At 34.5% G+C, this 20,360-nt stretch overlaps 1 protein-coding gene across 1 annotated transcript; it reads left to right on the top strand.

The window, feature by feature from the left end:
• The first annotated feature begins 5,771 nt into the window (after positions 1-5,771).
• On the top strand, positions 5,772-9,135 carry LOC131643776 (uncharacterized). The gene is made up of 7 exons (XM_058914096.1): positions 5,772-5,953; positions 6,610-6,672; positions 6,767-6,846; positions 7,333-7,441; positions 7,844-8,003; positions 8,293-8,456; positions 8,555-9,135. Exons 1-7 carry the CDS (start codon positions 5,951-5,953, stop codon positions 8,885-8,887), a joined length of 912 nt encoding a protein of 303 aa, XP_058770079.1. The 5' UTR covers positions 5,772-5,950; the 3' UTR covers positions 8,888-9,135.
• Positions 9,136-20,360: the final 11,225 nt, after the last annotated feature.

Consider the following 20,360-nt stretch of genomic DNA (forward strand, 5'->3'; position numbering starts at 1 on the left):
TGATGCTTAAAGAAAGGAGAAAAATGAAATTTTCTTGCTAGAACTTTTCTGCTGTGAAGAGAGGATAATGAATGATGAGTTGCTTGTGTAATCATCTTCTTGTTGATCTTTGAGTATTTGAGATTGTAATACTCATGAAAGAGCAAAAATATAAGAGATAGCCATAGAAGAATGTGAACTATTTGAGAAATTTTTAAGGCCATGATGAAGGAGGAACAAAAGTGGAAGCATGGAGCATGAATATTAAGATATGGAGAGGAATAAAGTCTTAAGAGAGAAAAGGGTTAGAGTGTGAGATGAGGAATGTGTGTGAATTGAGTTCTTTTGATATGAAAAATGAGAGTTTAGAGTAAAGTTTTGATGTTATAATCTCTAATGAGTAGAGTGAAGAATATTAGAAGTAGTAATCAATAGTACTTTTACCAATGAATGTTTCCTTAGAAATAAAGAAAAATATTGTATGATTATAATGGCAAATGTCAAATCTTTTATGGAGTATTATAGTGCTAATTATTATTATTTTGATATATTCTAGATGCACTTGGGAAAATGAATAAAAAGAGATGATTGGGTGTAAGGAAAGATCCATGCTGTTTTTGAGTGTATTGCAACTTAATAAATGGGTGGGGAATGTGCAATCTATATTTTCTATTGGCAAAGCAATCTAAATCTAAGAACTATTTGACAAAGGTGAGAGGGTATGTGACGGTGCACATTTAATTATTATGCAATAGTGAAAGACAAACCAAGTATTTGAGTTCAAATGATTAATTAATTTCAATTAAGATTAAATTATCAGATAATAGTTATTCAACAGCAATTCTAACATTTAAATTATATTCTATTTCTATCTATCTTCTATATGATTATCTTTCTCTTGCTTATTAGCCATTAGATTCGGAGCAGCTTATTAGCCATTAGATTTGGAGCAGGATAGAAGCAGAAGGAAAAAAGTAGGAAAGGATTCATTCTTGATAATATCAAGATTGTATCCTATTTTTTTATTATTTTTTTTCAATTATCTTCTTCATAAATTTGTCTCTATATTTTTTGCCCTATCATTAACAATGCCAATGATATCAATTTCAGCTATGGATTTTTCTTGTCCTTGTTGATTTTCTCCAAGGTATTCTTCAAGGTCCTCAAGCAAAAGAGTTGGAATATGGCTTCTTGGTTGTTAAGTTGCTACTTATATCCCCTTGAAAGTTTAAATGTTGTTTCCGGTTCAGGATCTCCTCTGTAAATTAGAGTTATTAACAACCTATGCATGCAACAATCACGCACCTGCTGTGACACCAGAAAACAGAAATCGTCAAAAGCTCAACTGCACTTTTCACAATTTTTTTTATAAAAATCAAAGTGTTATTGACTTAATCCCCAGCAATAACGCTAAAAACTTGATGGGTGCTTTGTATGTGCAAGTATACATAAGGTAAAGTGGTATCAAGTGGTAAACGTAAGAGTCTCGATCCCACAAAGATTGTATTGACTTAAATTGATTTTCAAGTCAAAAGTTGTGAAAAATCTTGAGTAGAGAATAATAATAATTGTTTGTTGTCACAGGTTCATAATGAATAATAGCAACTAAAAAGTGAGGACGTATAATTGAGATGAGAAACATATTGGGCGTTCAATGATTTTCACTTAGTGTGTTAAAGTAATATTCATCAACAATGGAAGGGTGAGAGACATGTCAAAATCTGATTTAGCCTTCCTTCTTTATGATGAACTATTTTTCTCTAACTATTCACCTTAGGTTGGGTTAGCATAACACCTTAAGTTAAAATTTTGGAAGGATTTAGAAGGCTTACTTCAAGATATACGCCAAGGAGATAAGCTTTTTCTATGAGTATATCTAAATGGACATGTAGGGAGCGTAGCAACATGTAAGGAGATAAGCCTCCTGTTGAAGTCAAGCTTCCTGATGGCGCCGCATCTCTCGTCAATTTGACAGACAAGTTGAATGAATTACAACCTGATTCTGATAATAAAAGGGTGAGAAAGATCGAGTTTCGTGAAGATTGGATTGATAGGAATTGAAGGGTGAAATACAACTTGATTGAGTTGAAGATCGACGAAGATGTCAAGGCCACGTGGAAATCATTTTGCCGTAGGATAACTAAAGGTCCGATCGAGATAGATGCGTAGATAACAAGATCCGTCGACGACATAATCAAGATGTTGAAACGTCCAGAATCATCTGGTAGTACCTAGATTTTCGTGTTTAGTGTTGTTTTTTAATTTATGTTTGTTGTACTGTTTTATGACGTGTTCATCTTTGAATCATGTAATACCCAAAATGTAATACAAGAAAAATATAATACACCTACATAGGCTCCTCACGGGCTATGTCAGCTATCCTAGATCATCCTATAAAAACCTCACCATCCGGGTTTATCAAACTCGTGAGGTTATCTGCAAGAACAACAATCAGTTGGAGGCGATTATCATGGTCCCCTACGGGAGGTGGAGGTGGTGGTGGCGGGACGTTGTCAGCCTGTACCCTAGCACCAGAAGGCCCTGGAATATTATAAGACCATGCATTCGATGGTATGAGGCAAGGGTGTGATATATTGTTATACCACTCCAAGTAACCATCCTTGCATTGTGAAGGATATCGTACCAGAGCTGCGATAGCTCTAATCTCACGGGAAGAGCTAATGATGTGGCTCTGAAACCATCTGTAATTCCCACCAGCTGGAGCCTCGGGAACTGGACGAGGGATTCCCTCGACAAAACCAAACTGACGGAGACACCTTTCAGACAAGTTTCTAGCCACGTGTATGGTGTCAAGATGATATCATCTATTATCAGAGCATCAAGCCTCCTCCTGTACTCTGCAACACCACCATGAACTGCTTGTCTTCCCTTCCATTTCCTCACTAGTGGAGCACTCGTTGGGACACACTGTTATCTCCTATCACAGATGTGGGGAAAATGCTCATATATCCAGCACTAAATAAATAAAAGCTGATTAATGTGACATCCAACAAATAACAAATAGACTCATTAAACAGAATAAAAATAAACAAAGAAATGTTAGTATACCTGTAATAGGCTCAAGTAACCATCTAAATGTCTGGTCTCAAGCTGGGAAGCCAATCCAAGTGTCATGTAGAACATAGTCAACGCCACCACTCCCCAAGCCTAGTTTGGAGTGTCTGGGCTACTGAACAACCAAAGGTAGTGAACATCTATATAGACACGTGACTTGTCCATAAAGAGAGTACATGCCATTAGATGTAGCATCTACGTCCTAGCGGTAACCTCATACCTTTGTGTATCGATGTGGTCCTCGTACCTATCCCTCAGCCAATACATCTAAAGGTGAAAGCCTCTTTTAAAGGCAATCTCTGGAAGCACCAAACCCTCATCAACATCAAGATCCACTACAACTTGTGCTAGCACCGTCACCTGGTTAATATGTAGACCTATGAAGAATGTACCAGCGACGGGGAAATGAAACAACGAGGAGACATCATCCAATGTGATAGTCATCTCCCCAAATGGAAGATAAAAAATGATGTCTCAAGGTGCCACTGCTCAACAAGAGTTGACAGGAGGGAGGCGTCGAGCATGGTCAGTAAGCACTCAACAAACCCACAGCAGGCTAAACTCAGCCCGACCTACTCATGCATTTGCCCCTCTAGGAAGTTCTTCAACTTCAAGCAATGGGATGCGACCTTTAGCGTTAGACGCTTCTGTAAGAAACAAAGTTAAAAAAGTATGAATAAACTTTCAGATAGTCATTTGAGCCATAAGGAATAATTTGCAATAAAAAATATAACATATATACCTCGTCATGCCATACTCTAAATGCGACATGGTCAACATAGCCTGAGCACGGACATATCAGTAGGTCCTCCTAGAAATGCTCCATCAGTGTGAACTGATGGCTCTATAGATGAACGAGTCGTGGTGTCTGTATTAGCAAGAGACACCTCATCAGCCTCCATAAGAACCTGCTCAGTTGGCGTGTTAGCCTCCTCAACAAGCACCTCAATAGCTGATATCTCTTCCTCCACAACGGGTACCTCACAGTGCACAATGGGTATCTCAACAATTGGCTCATCCACATCGGGCACCTCAACAGCTTACTCGTCCACAACTACTTGTTCAGCCACAAGCACATGTACCTCCACAGCAGCCTCAGTAGTTGCAACTCTAGCAGTCCGACGTCGGGGTGCACAGGATTGCGTAGCCTCTGCTTGCTCAACCATCTGTTTCCGGTGAGAACCGGTCGGAGGATGTTGTCCAGCCCGTAGTTGTGAAGCCTTTGGCTCATCCCTCCGGGCCTGAGTTTCCGCTCTATCATTTAGTTTGCCACAATGGTATTGTCTTTACCTCAGGTCCTCACTGAAACAACGAAAAAAGGAAAAAAAAAAGAAATCAATTAAAAAATGAACTACCATAAATTCTGAAATTTCTGGGATTTTTCAAAAAAAATTGTACTACTAGAAATTCTAAAATTTATAGAAATTTTTTTAAAAAATTGTACTACCAAAATTTTTCATATTATTTTGTGAAAATTTCGGTATTGCCTCCAAATTTTCGGTATCACCAATGGAGTTTGAAATTTTTGGTTGTGTCCTGAAAATTTTGTGAAATGGTAAAAAATTTGAATTGGACTATTTTAATCTTTTCTACACATTGGGGGTGGCTGGTATAAGTGTGGGGTGGCAGATTAAATGGTCGAAGTTTACAATTTTCATTCTTTTGTCTAAAGGCCTGGTAACAAAGTCTTCGTCTACGGCCCATAAGGGGAATCCAACACTGGAAAATTATACACCGTACCCCTACATTTATCCCAATACCTCTAGAATTTTAAAAAAAATCCCAATTTTGTCCTTATTAAATTTTTAACTTTTTTTTTTTTTAATTTTACTGAACCGGATATCCCAGGAGTGGGTGTTCCGGTTCTTTTTTTTTCAATTTTACTGAACCGGATATCCCAGGAGTGGGTGTTCCGGTTCCTTTTTTTTTTTTCAATTTATTGACAGAATATAAGTATGTCTAGCCCACCAACCTTTGAACTTTCTATAAACATAGAAATTGAAAAATATTCCAACAAGTCCCCCATGTAATATAATTCACAGATCTCACTGGTGGAATGCCAGATGCACCTACAGCGATAGTAGGAATGTTGATCAGTTTAATCCACTTTTGGTTAGGAAATTTGCGAGAAAGAAGCCACACCGGAACAGGTCCAAGTAGACCAATAAGGAAGAACCAATTCATCTCAAGATAAACACCGTCTTTGGTAAACATTCTCTTTGGCCCTACAACTCCCCATATCGTACTACTGCTAGGATTTGATGATTGAAGCTTTGTTAATTGCAACCTATGCTAGGATTTGATGATTGAAGCTTTGTTAATTGCAACCTATGTGGCTCTGTTTGATTCTCCAAGTGGCTTTTATCAAGTGACGTTGGAAACTAAAGAGAAAAGAAATAAATTTTTATCAAGTGACGTTGGAAACTAAAGTGACGTTGAAAAAAAGAACCGGAACACCCAATTCTGGGATATCCGGTTCAGTAAAATTGAAAAAAAAAAAGGAACCGGAACACCCACCCCTGGGATATCCGGTTCAGTAAAATTGAAAAAAAAAATGGAACCGGAACACCCACCCCTGGAATATCCGGTTCAGTAAAATTGAAAGAAAAAAAAATTAAAAATTTAATAAGGACAAAATTGGGATTTTTTTAAAATTGTAGGGGTATTGGGATAAATGTAGGGGTACAGGGTATAATTTTCCCAACACTGTCCAGATAGTCAAAATAATCTGATCTGACCGTCCAGGAAGATACAGCCAAACCCCTTAACCACGATTTTCTCTTCATTCATCCAAAAAAAACTTCCCAAATCACAGAGATATCTTCATCGATTAACCTTCCGATTCGCATACTGTGGCAAGAGAAACTAATCAAAATTTGAACAACAATACATCAAAATGGTGCGAATTCTCTTTCTATTCTATTTTTCCCGTTTTGTTGCATAAAATCGATCAGGATTAGGGTTTTTGTTTAGATCGTTACTTGTTCGCTATTTTGCTGCAATATTTTCTTATTAGTGATGGTAACTATGAATTTGGCCTTTCGTGTTTGATTTTGGAGTTAAAATTTTTATCAAATTGCATCTCTTTAGGTTTAGGAATCGAATTGATGAGTGTTGTATCCTTCAAGGTTTTGGTTTCTTATAGTTACAGGAAAGGTTTAAATTTTTAAAAACAACTAAATCAGATAGATGATGTGGCTTGATTGTGGAGTGAGTCTCCCTTAAGAGTCTGACTGTAATGAATTTTGATTCTATCCCCGACTTGTATAACATCTATATTGTATAATGTATTTACAATCAATCAAACTGCTATATGTATGATATAAATCTGCAATGGATTTCTTCTTTTTTCAAAAAAGCCTTGGAATTCCGTACATGTTTGGTACATCTAATTTAAAGTGCTTATGGATATCTATGATAAAGTTTTTATTGTCAGCTCATACTTTGTATCAATGTGGCCAGCACATGAAAAAAAAAAATGTAACTCGTATTTAATGTGTCATTTCTTACTATATTTTCCAAATAACTGAACTTGTGTTGTTTGTATTACTACAGTCCTCCCTTGCAGCTGCTAGAGCAGACAACTTTTATTATCCTCCAGAATGGGATCCAAGTCAGGTATATTTGCTTAGAAAAGTCTGTTCTTTTAAACTATTTACTATTCTATTTACTATTTGGTAGAGAGATCTTACAATATGTTTCGGCCTTTCAGGGTTCTCTGAACACGTTTCATGGTCAACATGCCTTAAGAGAGAGAGCAAGGAAGATAGATCAGGGTATCTTGATTATAAGGCAAGTGATTGATTTATTTTAACAGCAGCTACTAAGATACATTCTGGCCATTAACCCATTTGTCTTCATAATTTATCTTGAAACTTTTGTTTCCTATAGTGGGTACTTTGTTGTTCTATGTAGTATGGTAAATTAAACAATGTGGATGATGACCATTCTAAGCTATCTATGACCATTTTGTACCTAGAATAGTCACAATTGAGTTAAAGCTGAATGATATTGAAAAACTATTTGATAGTTTCATGATTTATGAATTCAGACCTATTTAATAACCCATATAATTGAAATGTATTATTGATAATCTACTTATTTAGTTTTATGGACTAGGTTCTTACAGCTATGTTCTTTGGTTTGTGTATTTGAGTGCATGCAATAATTCAGCTTCGCATATACACTTGATAGTCTGCAGATGGCCTCTTTTCCCATCTGGATTATTTGTATTATCTTAACTTTGTATTCCATATTGTTTGATGACCCTGCTTTCAGGTTTGAGATGCCTTATAATATATGGTGTGGAGGATGCAATTCTATGATTGCAAAGGGTGTCCGGTTCAATGCGGAGAAGAAGCAAGTTGGGAATTACTATTCTACAAAGGTATGTTGAAGTAGAGTTCAAAGCATCTAATTTTTATTATGGCTACTAGGAATAGAACAAAGATATAGAAGCATGACAAACTTGTTTGTATATTAATTTTGATCCAGTGACAGTTTAAAGTTTTACAATATTAATAACTTATGATGCCACACTTTTTATGACTTTCTGGAAAAACTTACTGCAAATCGAAAATTTCCAACTGTTCTAAATTTATGCGGTAGTAACTTCCTTACTGATAGTGTAAACACTAACCAGTTATAATCTGATAAGGATGTTTATACAATCCTTACACCTTAATATTTTCATGAGTTAATGCACTGCATCTTGGTCACAATCTAAATAGTGATATTCAATTTGTCTCTTGTTTACCAATAATTAACATATTTATCTTGGTACCTTCAGATATGGAGCTTTACCATGAAAGCTGCATGCTGTAGACAAGAAATCACCATCCAGACTGATCCAAAGAACTGCGAGTATGTGATCATCAGTGGGGCTCAGAAAAAAACTGAGGACTTTGATGTTGAGGATGCAGAAACTTTTGAATTACCTGCTGATGAAGGTGTGCATTATGGAAAAAATCATTGCTGTTATTTTTTTTTGTATATGTAAATATTAATTTGATGTGCATTTGTCCTTGTAGTTTGAAACATGTTATTGCATCTTTCAATTTTATTTTTGAAACGGTAGAGTTAGCCATTGATCCCTTGGGATTTGCTGTTTTCAATGGATTTTGTCCTTTTAACAAGTTTAATGTTTTTTTACCTAGTTCAGCTGTGGTAAGTGTAGGGACTGATTCACTGTTGTGAATGTTAGCTAACTTGATTTTCTTTTTTAAATTCTCCCTACAGAGAAAGGGAAGCTTGCAGATCCATTTTATCGTCTCGAACACCAGGAAGAGGACTTGAAAAAAAAGAAAGAAGCTGAACCAGTGCTTGTGCGTCTCCAGAGAATGTCTGATGCCAGACATTCAGATGATTATGCCATAAATAAGAGTCTCCGGGCCAAACTTAGAGTATGTCACTTAGCTCATGAAATTTGATCTCGTTTATTTATCCATTGAGTTTCCCATTTTGCCTCTAATATTTGTTTTTCTCCTTTCCATTTTCTCAGAGTCAAAAGAAAAGAGTTGCTGAAGAAGAAGCTGCTTCTAGGAAAAGGGGCCTTGGAATTAGACTACTTCCAGCTTCAGAACAAGATGCTGCCGCAGCCGCAAAAGTGAAGTTTTCTAGTAAATTTGAAAAAAATAGGAAGGACAAGCGGGCATTGATCAACTCTGCTTCCATATTCCCAGGATTGTCTGCCTCATCCATGTCTGGTAAGAGAAGACTGGAGCTAGAGTCTAAAAGAAGAAAAATTTCTGCCAGCGCGGCATCTAGCCTTTTGGCCGGGGGATATAAACCGTCATCATGGCAAAAGGGAGCTTCAATGAATTCAAGAAACTAGAAAGCTTAAAAGTAAAAATGCCACAGTTGATTTTGGCTTATTGGCTCAGAGTTGTACATAAAAGTTGCTGAATAAATGTTATTTGTTTATGTAGTTGTTTGATTTGGGAGCCTAAGATAGATGGAAGTATATATGATAATTTTGTATTCTATAGTGTGAGCCATATATAATGTGTAATGGAAGTGGTTAGTTACCACTTCAACTAAGTTGAATTATTTTGTTGGTTAGACACCAGATAAGTCCCCTTATTCATGTGAGTACACTGTGTCTCAGATCTTCATAATTCAATTCACTCCGATAGAGAATCACTTAGAAATTAGTATCATCAGAATCCGGAGGAGCTTCGGTCTTTGCTGGATTGTGGAAACTTTTATTGATACTAATTCGCAGGACAATTGAAGTTATATCAAGTGACAAGTATTATAATGCATGAATTTCTTTAGCTATTTCATTTTTTATTTTTTATTAATATTTTCATATATTTGTTTTTTTAGTTCAATCTGTTTATATTGAGAAAATTTCTTAATGTATCCTATGAATTACTAGTACATATTGTGAAAAGATAATAATACACCAAATTTTTGAGATGTATATCTAATCTGAAATACATACAACAAATGTTCTTTAGAGTAAAGCTCTGCATGAACTGACCCAACACAAAGGTTGTTAGCACCTAGTGGAATTCGAACTCAAGACCTTGAGAAGAACACACTCTTAAGACCCAAACTTCCATTGTTAGACCAACCTTTGGGGGAGTGTACAAATGACCCAAGCTTCCACTGCTAGACCAGCTTTTGGGGGAGTGTACAAATGATGTATACAACTTCCATTTGTATAAATTCGAAGGGTTGCGAAAAATCTACCTGCACCCTCACACTTGAATAAGGCACAACTCGTATCCAACAATTTTACTATAATGTTCCTAAATCATTTCAATCAATGTGTTTCATTTTTTTCTATCAAAAAACAGCTTTTTGTCTTGGAGATTTAGTGAAAAATACCAGATTTTTATAAATATAATTTTCCCTTTAATTCATGTGTTTTTATCAATTTTGTGTTAAAATACGGGATTTCTCTCCTAATCCATGCATTTAACCGGATTTTAAGAATAATTGATACCAAATTTACGGTGTTATATTAAATTTTTAGGAATATCCGGTATAATCTAATATTTTTAATGCGTTTTAACTTTTTTTTTTCTAAAATTTTGCAATAAAACTACGTTGTTATCGGATTTTTTAAAATACTCGGTAAAAGCATATTATATACCGATTACTTTAAAATTTTTGGTTATTGAATATATCAAAAAAAAATTGGTATGCGTAGGGTACTTGATTCTTTTAAACTCGGTAGGCTGATAGTGTTTTTAAATTTTTTTGATCTTTTTTGTTGTGTTTAGTGAGGAGAAGAAGAGATTAAAAATCATTCATAGATTGAGCGAGAGACTTGTTGCATATAGCTCTGGTGGAGGTAAATTATGGACCAAATATTGCCATTAATGATGATCTTAATTCATTCTTTTAGGTTGTCTCGATTATTTTATTTTAAATTATATTATTTTATCTTGTTGAAAATTTAACTCAACTTAACATTGCATTATATGAAAATTAGCATCACGGTACTACAACATGAACACAACTTAACGTGAACATAATCTAACATGATATAACATAGAAAAGTGTCACTAGAATCACAACAATACAACAATATCAATACAATCCTAACTATAACCAATATAATTCGAATTATGTTGACTTTTTAACTTCTTCTTCTTCTTCTTCTTCTTCTTCTTAATATCTTACATGTCCCGCATATGCTGTTACACATGCTCTTGCACCTTCACTACAACACTTTCTAGCGGTCAGTAACCGGAGGCAATGGACAATCGAGTTTCAACTTCACCTAAATCGAATGACTATTGTTAACAAAATAACAACAATAATTTTATGTTTACTCCTAGACATGAAAGGAGATACCACGAGTGGGAATAAAATGATTTAAATACTACTACACAACGAAACCAATATCACTTTATATTTATAAGCAATATGATAACCAATGTAAGGAATCATCATGCATTTCTTACGATCTTTGGCATCCAAGCAAGAGATTCGTAATGAACTCCTAATTTCTGATGATATAACTTCAATGTCATTCATCTTAGAACTTTCTCGACTCGTCACTATGACCTTGGGAAACAACTTTCAGATGTGAGCAACTCCTTCAACTTCTCTAGTGCCCATGCGAAGTTTGTCTCTCTTTCATGTTCTAAGTAGAAAAATCCATTAGAGAAAGTCAAATTGGTTGACGTAACACCAACTATCTCAAGTAGTGGAAGCAAATACCTATTGGTTTTGTATGTACACTCAAAGATCAAGAACAAATGAGACGTGTTCAACAACTTCAGAGAATTAGGATGTATCTAAAATATATCAACAATAACATTTGATTCCTTCATATCTCTGGTTCATCACATGTACTTCTCATCATGAATTAGGGTTAACAAATGTTGTATTTAAGTGTATTTACCTCTGATAGTAGATCAATATGTCTATATTTCCTTATACACCAACATCGTAGTAGTTAGATTATCAGTATCCTCGCCTTTCAAGGCGACCACTATAAACCTCAATGTCATGTGGTACTTTGTCATGTCATTCACAAACTGTATTTCATTGGGTTTTAGACGACCTAATATGCCATGACCCTCTAAATCCTTAGTTAGATCATGGTTGTGAATATCATATGTAACTACTATGTTTAATCGCTACCGCTTGGCATAAATCTTAACTTAAATGGAAATTTAACTCTTGTATTACAAGTAATTTGAGACGATTTTTGGTTCTTGTAATTTCCTTCGATTTCTCAATCCATAATCAGTTTGTCTTTCCTCCATCTTTACCCATTTGCTATCAGAACGAACAGTAACAATAATTATACCATTCAGTCTCCCAATAGATTGTGCCCATAATAACACTTTAGTTCGAGAGAGAAATATCGTTAAATTAAAACATATAATGAATTACTCATGGATACCATAACTCGATTGAAGATTTCCAACATTCATATAAAATATGTAAGTAAAACATACCAACTCAATGATGAAGAACTATATCAAATCTGAAGGAGAATCATCCATTTCAGGCGCATTTAAGGAGAGCATTGCTTAAATAACTACTGACTTTTTTACGGATGGAAAAATATCCAGTATACCTTAACCACACACCAGACATTTCAAAAATCCGATAAAAACTCACTCTAAATTTTACAAGATCTGATAAAATTACTTTTTTTTTTCTTTTTAATCAATAAAAAAATCTACCAATTTTTTTAATAATAGATTTTTTTTGCACTTTACTAGTTTTTTGAGGATATATATTTTGCACAAACAGTAAATTTTAAAAGAGATAAATAATGATATATAATTTTGGTATTATTGAAATATAGGGGTGTTGGGATGAAGTCAGGGGTGACCCATAGATTTTTCTAATAAAGTGTTTGTGTACGGCCCATAACGGGAGTCCAAATACTGTCAAAATAATCAAAATCTTCTGATCTGACCGGGGAAGGAAGAAACAGCGAAACCCCTCAACCCTAATTTTCTCTTCATTCATTCACCCAACAAAACATCCCCAATCAGAGATATCGATCAACCTTCTGAATCCCGTACCGTGGAAAGAGAAACTGATCAAACTTTGAAGAACATTACATCACAATGGTTCGAATTCTCTTTCTATTCTTTTTCTTCTTCCCGTTTTGTTGTATAAGATCGATTAGGATTAGGGTTTTGTACAATTATTTTCCGCCAATATTCTCTTCTTTGCGACGGTAACCCATGAATTTGTCCATTGTTGTTTGATTTTAGAGCTAAGATCTTGTCAATTTACCCCTCTCAAGTTTAGGAATCAAATTGATGGATGCTTTATGCATCAAGGACTGCGTTAATGTTTAGTTTGATTATGATTATTTCGATTTGCTTGATGTTATGTTGATTGTTGAGCTTGTTTAGCAGAATAATAATTAAATAGTATATGTTAGGATTTCTATTAGTCTGTTACAATATAGTACCATAGGGGAATAGGCCAGTAGCGATGGGTATAAAACTGATAATGTATATGAAAAAAAATTTAAGTTCCATGGCTTGGCATGGCTAGGGTTTTTGTTTAACATGAAAAGAACAAATTCTAAGTTATTGTAGATATAGAAAAAGTCTGCATTAGTTTTATAGACACCGAACATACTGTTACTTAATTAGTGTGGTATTCATCTATGTTGCAGTTCATCGAAACCCTTTGTCAGTCACTGCCAAATTGCGACTTAAACCTTGTGGCAATCCCATCCCCGTTCATGTTTAGATAACGCTATCCGATGTTTGAACTCACATCTAGGTGACCATTGTAGTTGTTGGGCATTAGGACAAGAAAGGACACACAACAGAGTGCTTGCATGACAGTATGCTTTTGGTGTCTTAAGTTACAGAAAATGTTTAAATTTTAAAAAACAACTTACTTGTTTTTTAAAAATAGATGATGTGGCTTGATTGTGGAGTAAGTCTCCTTTAAGAGTTTGATTGTCGAGGAAACATGTCATTGTACTATGTTGGAATTTCCGCCTTCATTGCGGTCTGCCCCTAGTCGCATTAAGTGTGACATTTGACTTGTATTCATTGCAGTCTCCAATATCTTCATTATGTTGGGTTTGAATGGGGTGGATTTAGCCCCGCATTGCTTAGAGATATGGTTTGTGTTGTGTTTATAAGTGAGAGCAATCGTCACCTTACAAGCCGGTTTTGTAAGGTTGAGTTAGGCCCAACCACACATTCTAAGATGGTATCAGAGCCTATCTTAGATCACTTGTTGGGTTTCCAGTATCGACCACGCCGCGGCCTCATTAAGGCCCAAGCCTGAGGGGGTGTGTTGGAATTTCTGCCTTCATTGTGTTCCACCCCAAATCGTTTAAATTGCAACATTTGGCTTACCTTATCTTTTGCAGCCTCCAATACCTTCATTGTCTTGTGTTTGAAGAGGTTGATTAGTCCCACATTGCTTAGAAATATGATTTGTGTTGTGTTTATAAGTGGGGGCAATCCTCACCTTAGAAGCCAATTTTGCAAGGTTGAGTTATGGATTTTGATTCTATCCCTGACTCCTACATTGACATTGTATATGTATTCACGATCATTCAAACTGCTCTATGTATGATATAAATCTGCAATGGATTTCTTCATTTTTCAAATTGGCCTTAGAATTCCCCACATGTTTGGTACATCTAATTTGAGTGCTTATGGATATCTATGATGATGAAGTTTTTATTGTTAGCGTCAACTCTAATCCTTTTTTGAAACAGGAAAAAGCCGTCTTGGGCTCTTCAATGGCTTCTATGCTACAAAAACTTCTGAAAAAACAACCATCATCAAGACTTGCCACTGCTTTTCACCCTTTACAAACAGCAAGCTCCACCATTCCCAATAATCAAGAACACAGCCTGCCCACTGAACCCTTCCCAGTAAGCCCAATACTAACGCATCGATTTGTCGGATCCTCTAGCTCAACATTGATCTTCCCCAGTTTCCCTTTTGGGTTTGCTTCAAAACCTGTTTTTGAAAATGGGATTCTTTCCCATCTGTCAGAGGATACTGAGTTGGAAGATTCTCGAACCCTCTGGGCTGATAGCGTGAAGAAGAAGCGGAAGAAGAAGATGAACAAACACAAGTATCAGAAGCTTAGGAAGCGGATGAGGAGACAAACATAGGTGGGGGTTCAACTTTTGACGAGGCTAGTGAGTTGTGATTTAGTTTTTCTGTGATAAAATGAAATTGTGATATTAAATTATTTCAGTTAATTTATAGTGGAGGAAAAAACAGTTGCTGAAAGTGGAATGATGTTTTAAATTTACTTTGATTCCAATTGTTTTGGTATCTTGTTTTTGCATTTAATAACCACCGTTTCTTGATGATCTTTGACTTGAGAATGTAATACTCATGAAAGAGCAAAAATGTGACAGTTATTTTTGGCTTATTGGCTCAGAGCTGTACATAAAAATTGCTTAATAAATGTTCTTTGATTACGCAGTTCTTTGTTTTGGGAGCCTAACATAGATGGAAGTATCGATATGATAATTTTGTATTCTATAGTGTGAGCCATATATAATGTGTAACGGAAGTTGTTAATTACCACTTCAACAAAGTTGAATTCTTGGTCATTTGTTGGTTAGACACCTGAAAAGTCCCCTTATTCATGTCACTACACCGTCTCCATCTTTATCACCCAAATCTTCATAATTAATTTTTCTTTGATGATGAGTCATTAAGTTAGTATCATCAGAATCCAGTGGAGCTTCTGACTTTGCTGGGTTCTGGAAAATTGTATTGGAAGTTAGAATTACTTTGAAGAGCTGTCACGACTTCTGAAGTTTGTATTGTATCATCTAATTCTCCGGAGGATCGAACGCCGATACTTGTATTTCAGGACTGAAATATTGACCTGGTCTCTTGAGTTAGTTCCTACATTCAGAACTAACAAAACACCTTTGGTTTTACTAATAAGTCAGTCTATATTTGGTTTTCTTGATTAATGTGAGCAAGGTCCATACTTCAATAGTGTACTGTTATTTTGCTATTTCAACGGCAATTGAAGTTATATCAAGTTACTAGTATTATAATGCATGTATTCCTTTATCTATTTCATTTTTTTATTTTGTTTATTACTATTTTCGTATATCTGTTTTATTTTGTGTCGAATCTGTTTAAATTGAGAGATTGTGTGAATGGTGATTAAGGGGCATTACTCAAGTTGCTTATAGAATTCGGAAATGCGAATGCACTTCAAATACACTAAATTCATGCATAACTGAACCATGCAATGCCTTTGTTTTTTTTTTTTTTAACAAAATACTTCAGAAATATACTTTTTTAGAATTTGTTTTTCACAATGGTACATGTGTAAGCTTCTAAAACCCATGGATTATTCAATGTATCAAGAGCCTTCAGTATATCTGAAACAACAAAAAATCTTAAAACTTAACCATGCACAAAGATAAAACCATTTTTTCTTCAAGAAAGCTACCATGTTATGGAAATCATGCAAGGAAGCAAGTAACTCGTAAATTCTTCAAAAACCCAAAACAAAACATTGCTCAGGTATACAATTTGGTGAGGAAAGAAAAACAACTCAAATGAAAATGGTAAAAATCAAACAGATCAGTGAAAAAATTCAACTAATACAAATAAATATTCGTGAAAATAATTAAATAGAAAGGAAAAAATTGATTTTGGGGTTGAATTTACGCGAGGGCAAGGAGGAAGTGACTGAGGCTTATTAACCTTTCGAGTAGCCATTGAAGCTGCAAAAGAGTGATGAAAAAGAGCTAAAATTGAGTAAAAAAAAAAGAGAGATTGAAATTTTTATGAAATTGTAAGTGATTGATCTAAGGGCGTCAGGATTCTCCAACTCGTTGCATTTAGTATTCCATGGTTTTTAGAAGATTATACATGGATCTTTGTGAAAACAAATTTTATGGAAGTTTATTTTCGGATTTATTCTAGAATCCATTTTTTTTGAATTATTTTTGGGATAAAATAAGGGTGTGCCTCATTTATGCATGAATTTGATATAAATAAGTGCGATTGAAAATATATTTTGAAATTTTTAAAGATGTTTTTAAATTTTTATATAGTACTTCTCCACCATTTAGGGCGGGAGAAATAACCCTTGAATAAGTTATAAAAATATGGGTTAGATGAATGACTTATTTCAGGAAAGGCCTCTATGCCCTTAAGAGTGTTCAAAAGGGATTGCTTTTTGGAGTTGAGATATTATTTCTTAGGTGTGGTTTTTACTGTTTTTCAATGAAAATATAACAAGTGTATTTAAATATCGTTTAGGGAGTAAAAATAGAAGGAAATTGTATATGTGTAAGAGAAAATTATACACTTGTCATATTTTCATTGGACAATAGTAAAAACCACACTTAAGGAATTGTATCTAAGTTTTCTCTTCTTTTTCCACTCTTAAGATGTAGTTCACACCTTTGAAAATCCGAAATTGTCCTCAGGTGTTTTTGGAGATGCATCTCCAGAAGCACCTTAAATGACCTCATCCTTCGTAAATCGAACAACCGCCCCATTTTTGCTAAAAATTAATCTGGAGATGCATCTGTAAATTTTTTTACGGGGTGTATTCAAAGATGCATCTCCGAGAACACTCTGAACTCATCTACTATTCATTTTTCATCGAGGTAGTTTATTTAACCATTCAATAAATGAATACATATTCTCACCTTGCATTTGTGTATTTCACGGCGAGAAACCGCCACTTCAATTTAGGATCAACAAGGACACACCTCACACTGATCTGATATCCAAACTGAATTTCTCGCGATATTCATACAATCGAAGAGTTGTCAAGCTTGAGTATCGTTCATCCTCGTTTGACAGCGTATAAAAGATACTGTTCACCAACTTTGAACTAAAGATGAATGAAGATATAGAGGTTATGTGGAATACTTTTTGCCGTTATGCAACAAAGAGACCGATTGAAGTGGATACGAAGATTGCAAGATCCGTCGAAGATATTATTAATAGGTTGCAACTTCCTGATCTATCCATTTTATAGTGATATGTAATGCTAAATCTATGTTAACGATTATCAATGTAATGTTGAGTGTTTTAATTTAATATCAAGTTGTTGTAGTTTTTAGATCTCGCTCATACTATCTTTGTTTCTGTATTGAAGTATCAACTCCATTTTGGGATATGCATATCTGAAATATACCAAATACACGTTCGGAGATGCAACTCTGGACTAAAATTAACTATAATAGGGGTGACTCACTCGTTTGCATTCAATTTTGTAAGAAATGGATGCGTACGGAGATGTATCTCCAAACTCTAGAAAGGTTTGTGAAAAGGTATAGAGGTCAGAAAAGAAATTCTCGTGTTTAAATTGCTGAGAAAACGCTGAAATATAGGGAGAACCAATTTCAACTTCAGATAGTATTGGGGAAATCTTCCTCTGAAATACACCAGTTGTGTGTGGGTGAAAATTTTTCAAACATGATTTCCAACTGAGTATATATATATATATATATATATATATATATATATATATATATATATATATATATATATATATATATATATATATATATATATGTTGATTTATAAATATCAATAATTTGTTTACTATGTACAACATGATTAAGGACATACCATTAATACTACAACAACAACAACCATTTAGTTTTATCCCACTAAGTATGGTCGGCTACATGAATCAACTTTCGTCATAATGTTTTATCTAGGACTTGGTTTCTTTCCAAATAATTAATCTCAAGGTATTTATTAATAACTTCTCTTATAGTTTTCTAGGTTTTCCTCTACATCTAATTGTTTGACTTCTGCCCATCTAATTTATTCTCGTTACCACAAAATTTACAAGTCTTCTCTCTATATGTTCAAATCACCTAAGTCAATTTTTCACTATCTTTTATATTATAGGTGCTACTCTAACACTCTCTATCTAATATTTTCATTTCTAATATTATTATGTCTAGTCTTATCACACATCAAACACAACATCATCTTCTATGCTACACTTACTTTATTTTTGTGTTGATTCTTAACCAGCAAACATTCTCTCTCGTACAACATCACATGTCTTATTAAATTTTGATAAAATTTTCCCTTCAGCTTGAGTGGTACATATGTGTCACATAAAATCCTTAAAACCCTTCTCCATTTTAACCACCTAGCTTGAATTCGACAGTTTACATCCCCTTTTATTTCTCTATCGTTTTGTATTACGAACCTAAAATATTTAAATTTTGTGACTTGTGAGATGATATAGGCTCCAACTTTCACCTTTAAGTTAGAAACACTTATCCTTTTGTTGAACTTGCATTCCATATACTCTGTCTTACTTTTATTTAGACAAAATCCATACATTTTTAAAGCATGTTTCCAAGTCTCCAACCTCTTATTTAAATCCTCCTTCAACTCTCCAAGTAGTATCATATCATTTGTAAAAAAACAAGCATCTTTGTGCTAGCTCTTGGATGTGTTCTGTGAGTACATCCAAAAAAAGAGTAAAAATGTAGAGGCTTAGGGTTGTATCTTGATGCGAACCTATTATAATGGATAAATCTTTTATCTCTTCACCCTGTGTTCGCACACTAATTGATACCCCTTCATACCTATCTTAGAGAGTTTGAATATACACAATCTTAACCCTTTCTTTTCTAGGACTTTCCACATAATCTCTATAAGTACTCTATCACACGCCTTCTCCAAGTCAATCAAAATTAAGTCCAGTTCTCATGGGTCCATCTGATATGCTCAATCACACGTAGTAGATATATCACTTACATGTCGACCTCTCAAGCATAAAACCAAATTGATTCTCTGTGACTTGAGTATCTTTTCTTAATTTCTGTTTAGTCCCTCTTTCCCACAATTTTATGATATGACTCATAAGCTTAATCCTCCTATAATTAACACAATTTTGTATATCCTCCTTATTCTTATATATTGGAACTAAAGCAGTTTTTCTTCATTCATGGGACATTTTTACCTCATAATTTTATTAAAGAGTTTGGTGAGTCACTAAATACCTCTATTTCCAAGAATTTTTCACACTTTAATAGGTATGTTGTATGGACCAACCGTCTTACTATGACTCATTCTTTTCAACGCTTTTTTTACCTCTTATTTCTAAATTCCACGGTAGTAATTAAAGTTTTGATCATTTTCTCTAATGTCGAGTCTGCTAGAGTTCGGTGAGATATCATATCTTTAATTAAATAAATTGTAAAAATATGTCTTCCACCCATCTTTTTCTGAATCAAGACTTTACCTTCTTCATCTTTAACACACTTCACTTGATCCAAATCTCTTGTATTTCTTTCTCTTCCCTTAACAAATTTATATATAGTATTTTATTCCTAATTGACTTGTACAGATTGATATAATCCGTCAAAAGCTTGGGTTCTCGCTTCACTCACTGCCTTCTTTGTCTTGTTCTTAACTTTCTTATACTTTTATCAAGTTTCGACATTTTAACACCTAAACTATTCTTTAAAACAATCTCTTTTTACTATAACTTTACTCTGAACACTTTCATTCCACCACCATGACTCTTTAACCCTAGGTCCAAAATATATTTATTCTTCCAACACCTCTTTAACTATTTTTGTGATCTCTTGAGCCATCTTATTCTACATATCATTTGCACTTCATTGTAGTTGTCCAAATCCTCCCTCCAAAATTTTGTTTTAGAAACTTCCTTGTTTTTCACCCTTCAAATACCACCACTTAGTCCACGATGCTGCCATGTGATTTCTTTTCTTTGCTCCCCTCTTAACTCTTACATCCATAATCAATATTCTATGTTAGATAGTTCAACTCTCTTCCAGAATAACTTTACAATCCAAACAAATATTTTAATCTGATTTTCTAATAAGAAAAGATTTATTTGAT

The sequence above is a fragment of the Vicia villosa genome, linkage group LG1, assembly GCF_029867415.1.
Source record: "Vicia villosa cultivar HV-30 ecotype Madison, WI linkage group LG1, Vvil1.0, whole genome shotgun sequence".
In the NCBI taxonomy this organism is placed as follows: Eukaryota; Viridiplantae; Streptophyta; class Magnoliopsida; order Fabales; family Fabaceae; genus Vicia; species Vicia villosa.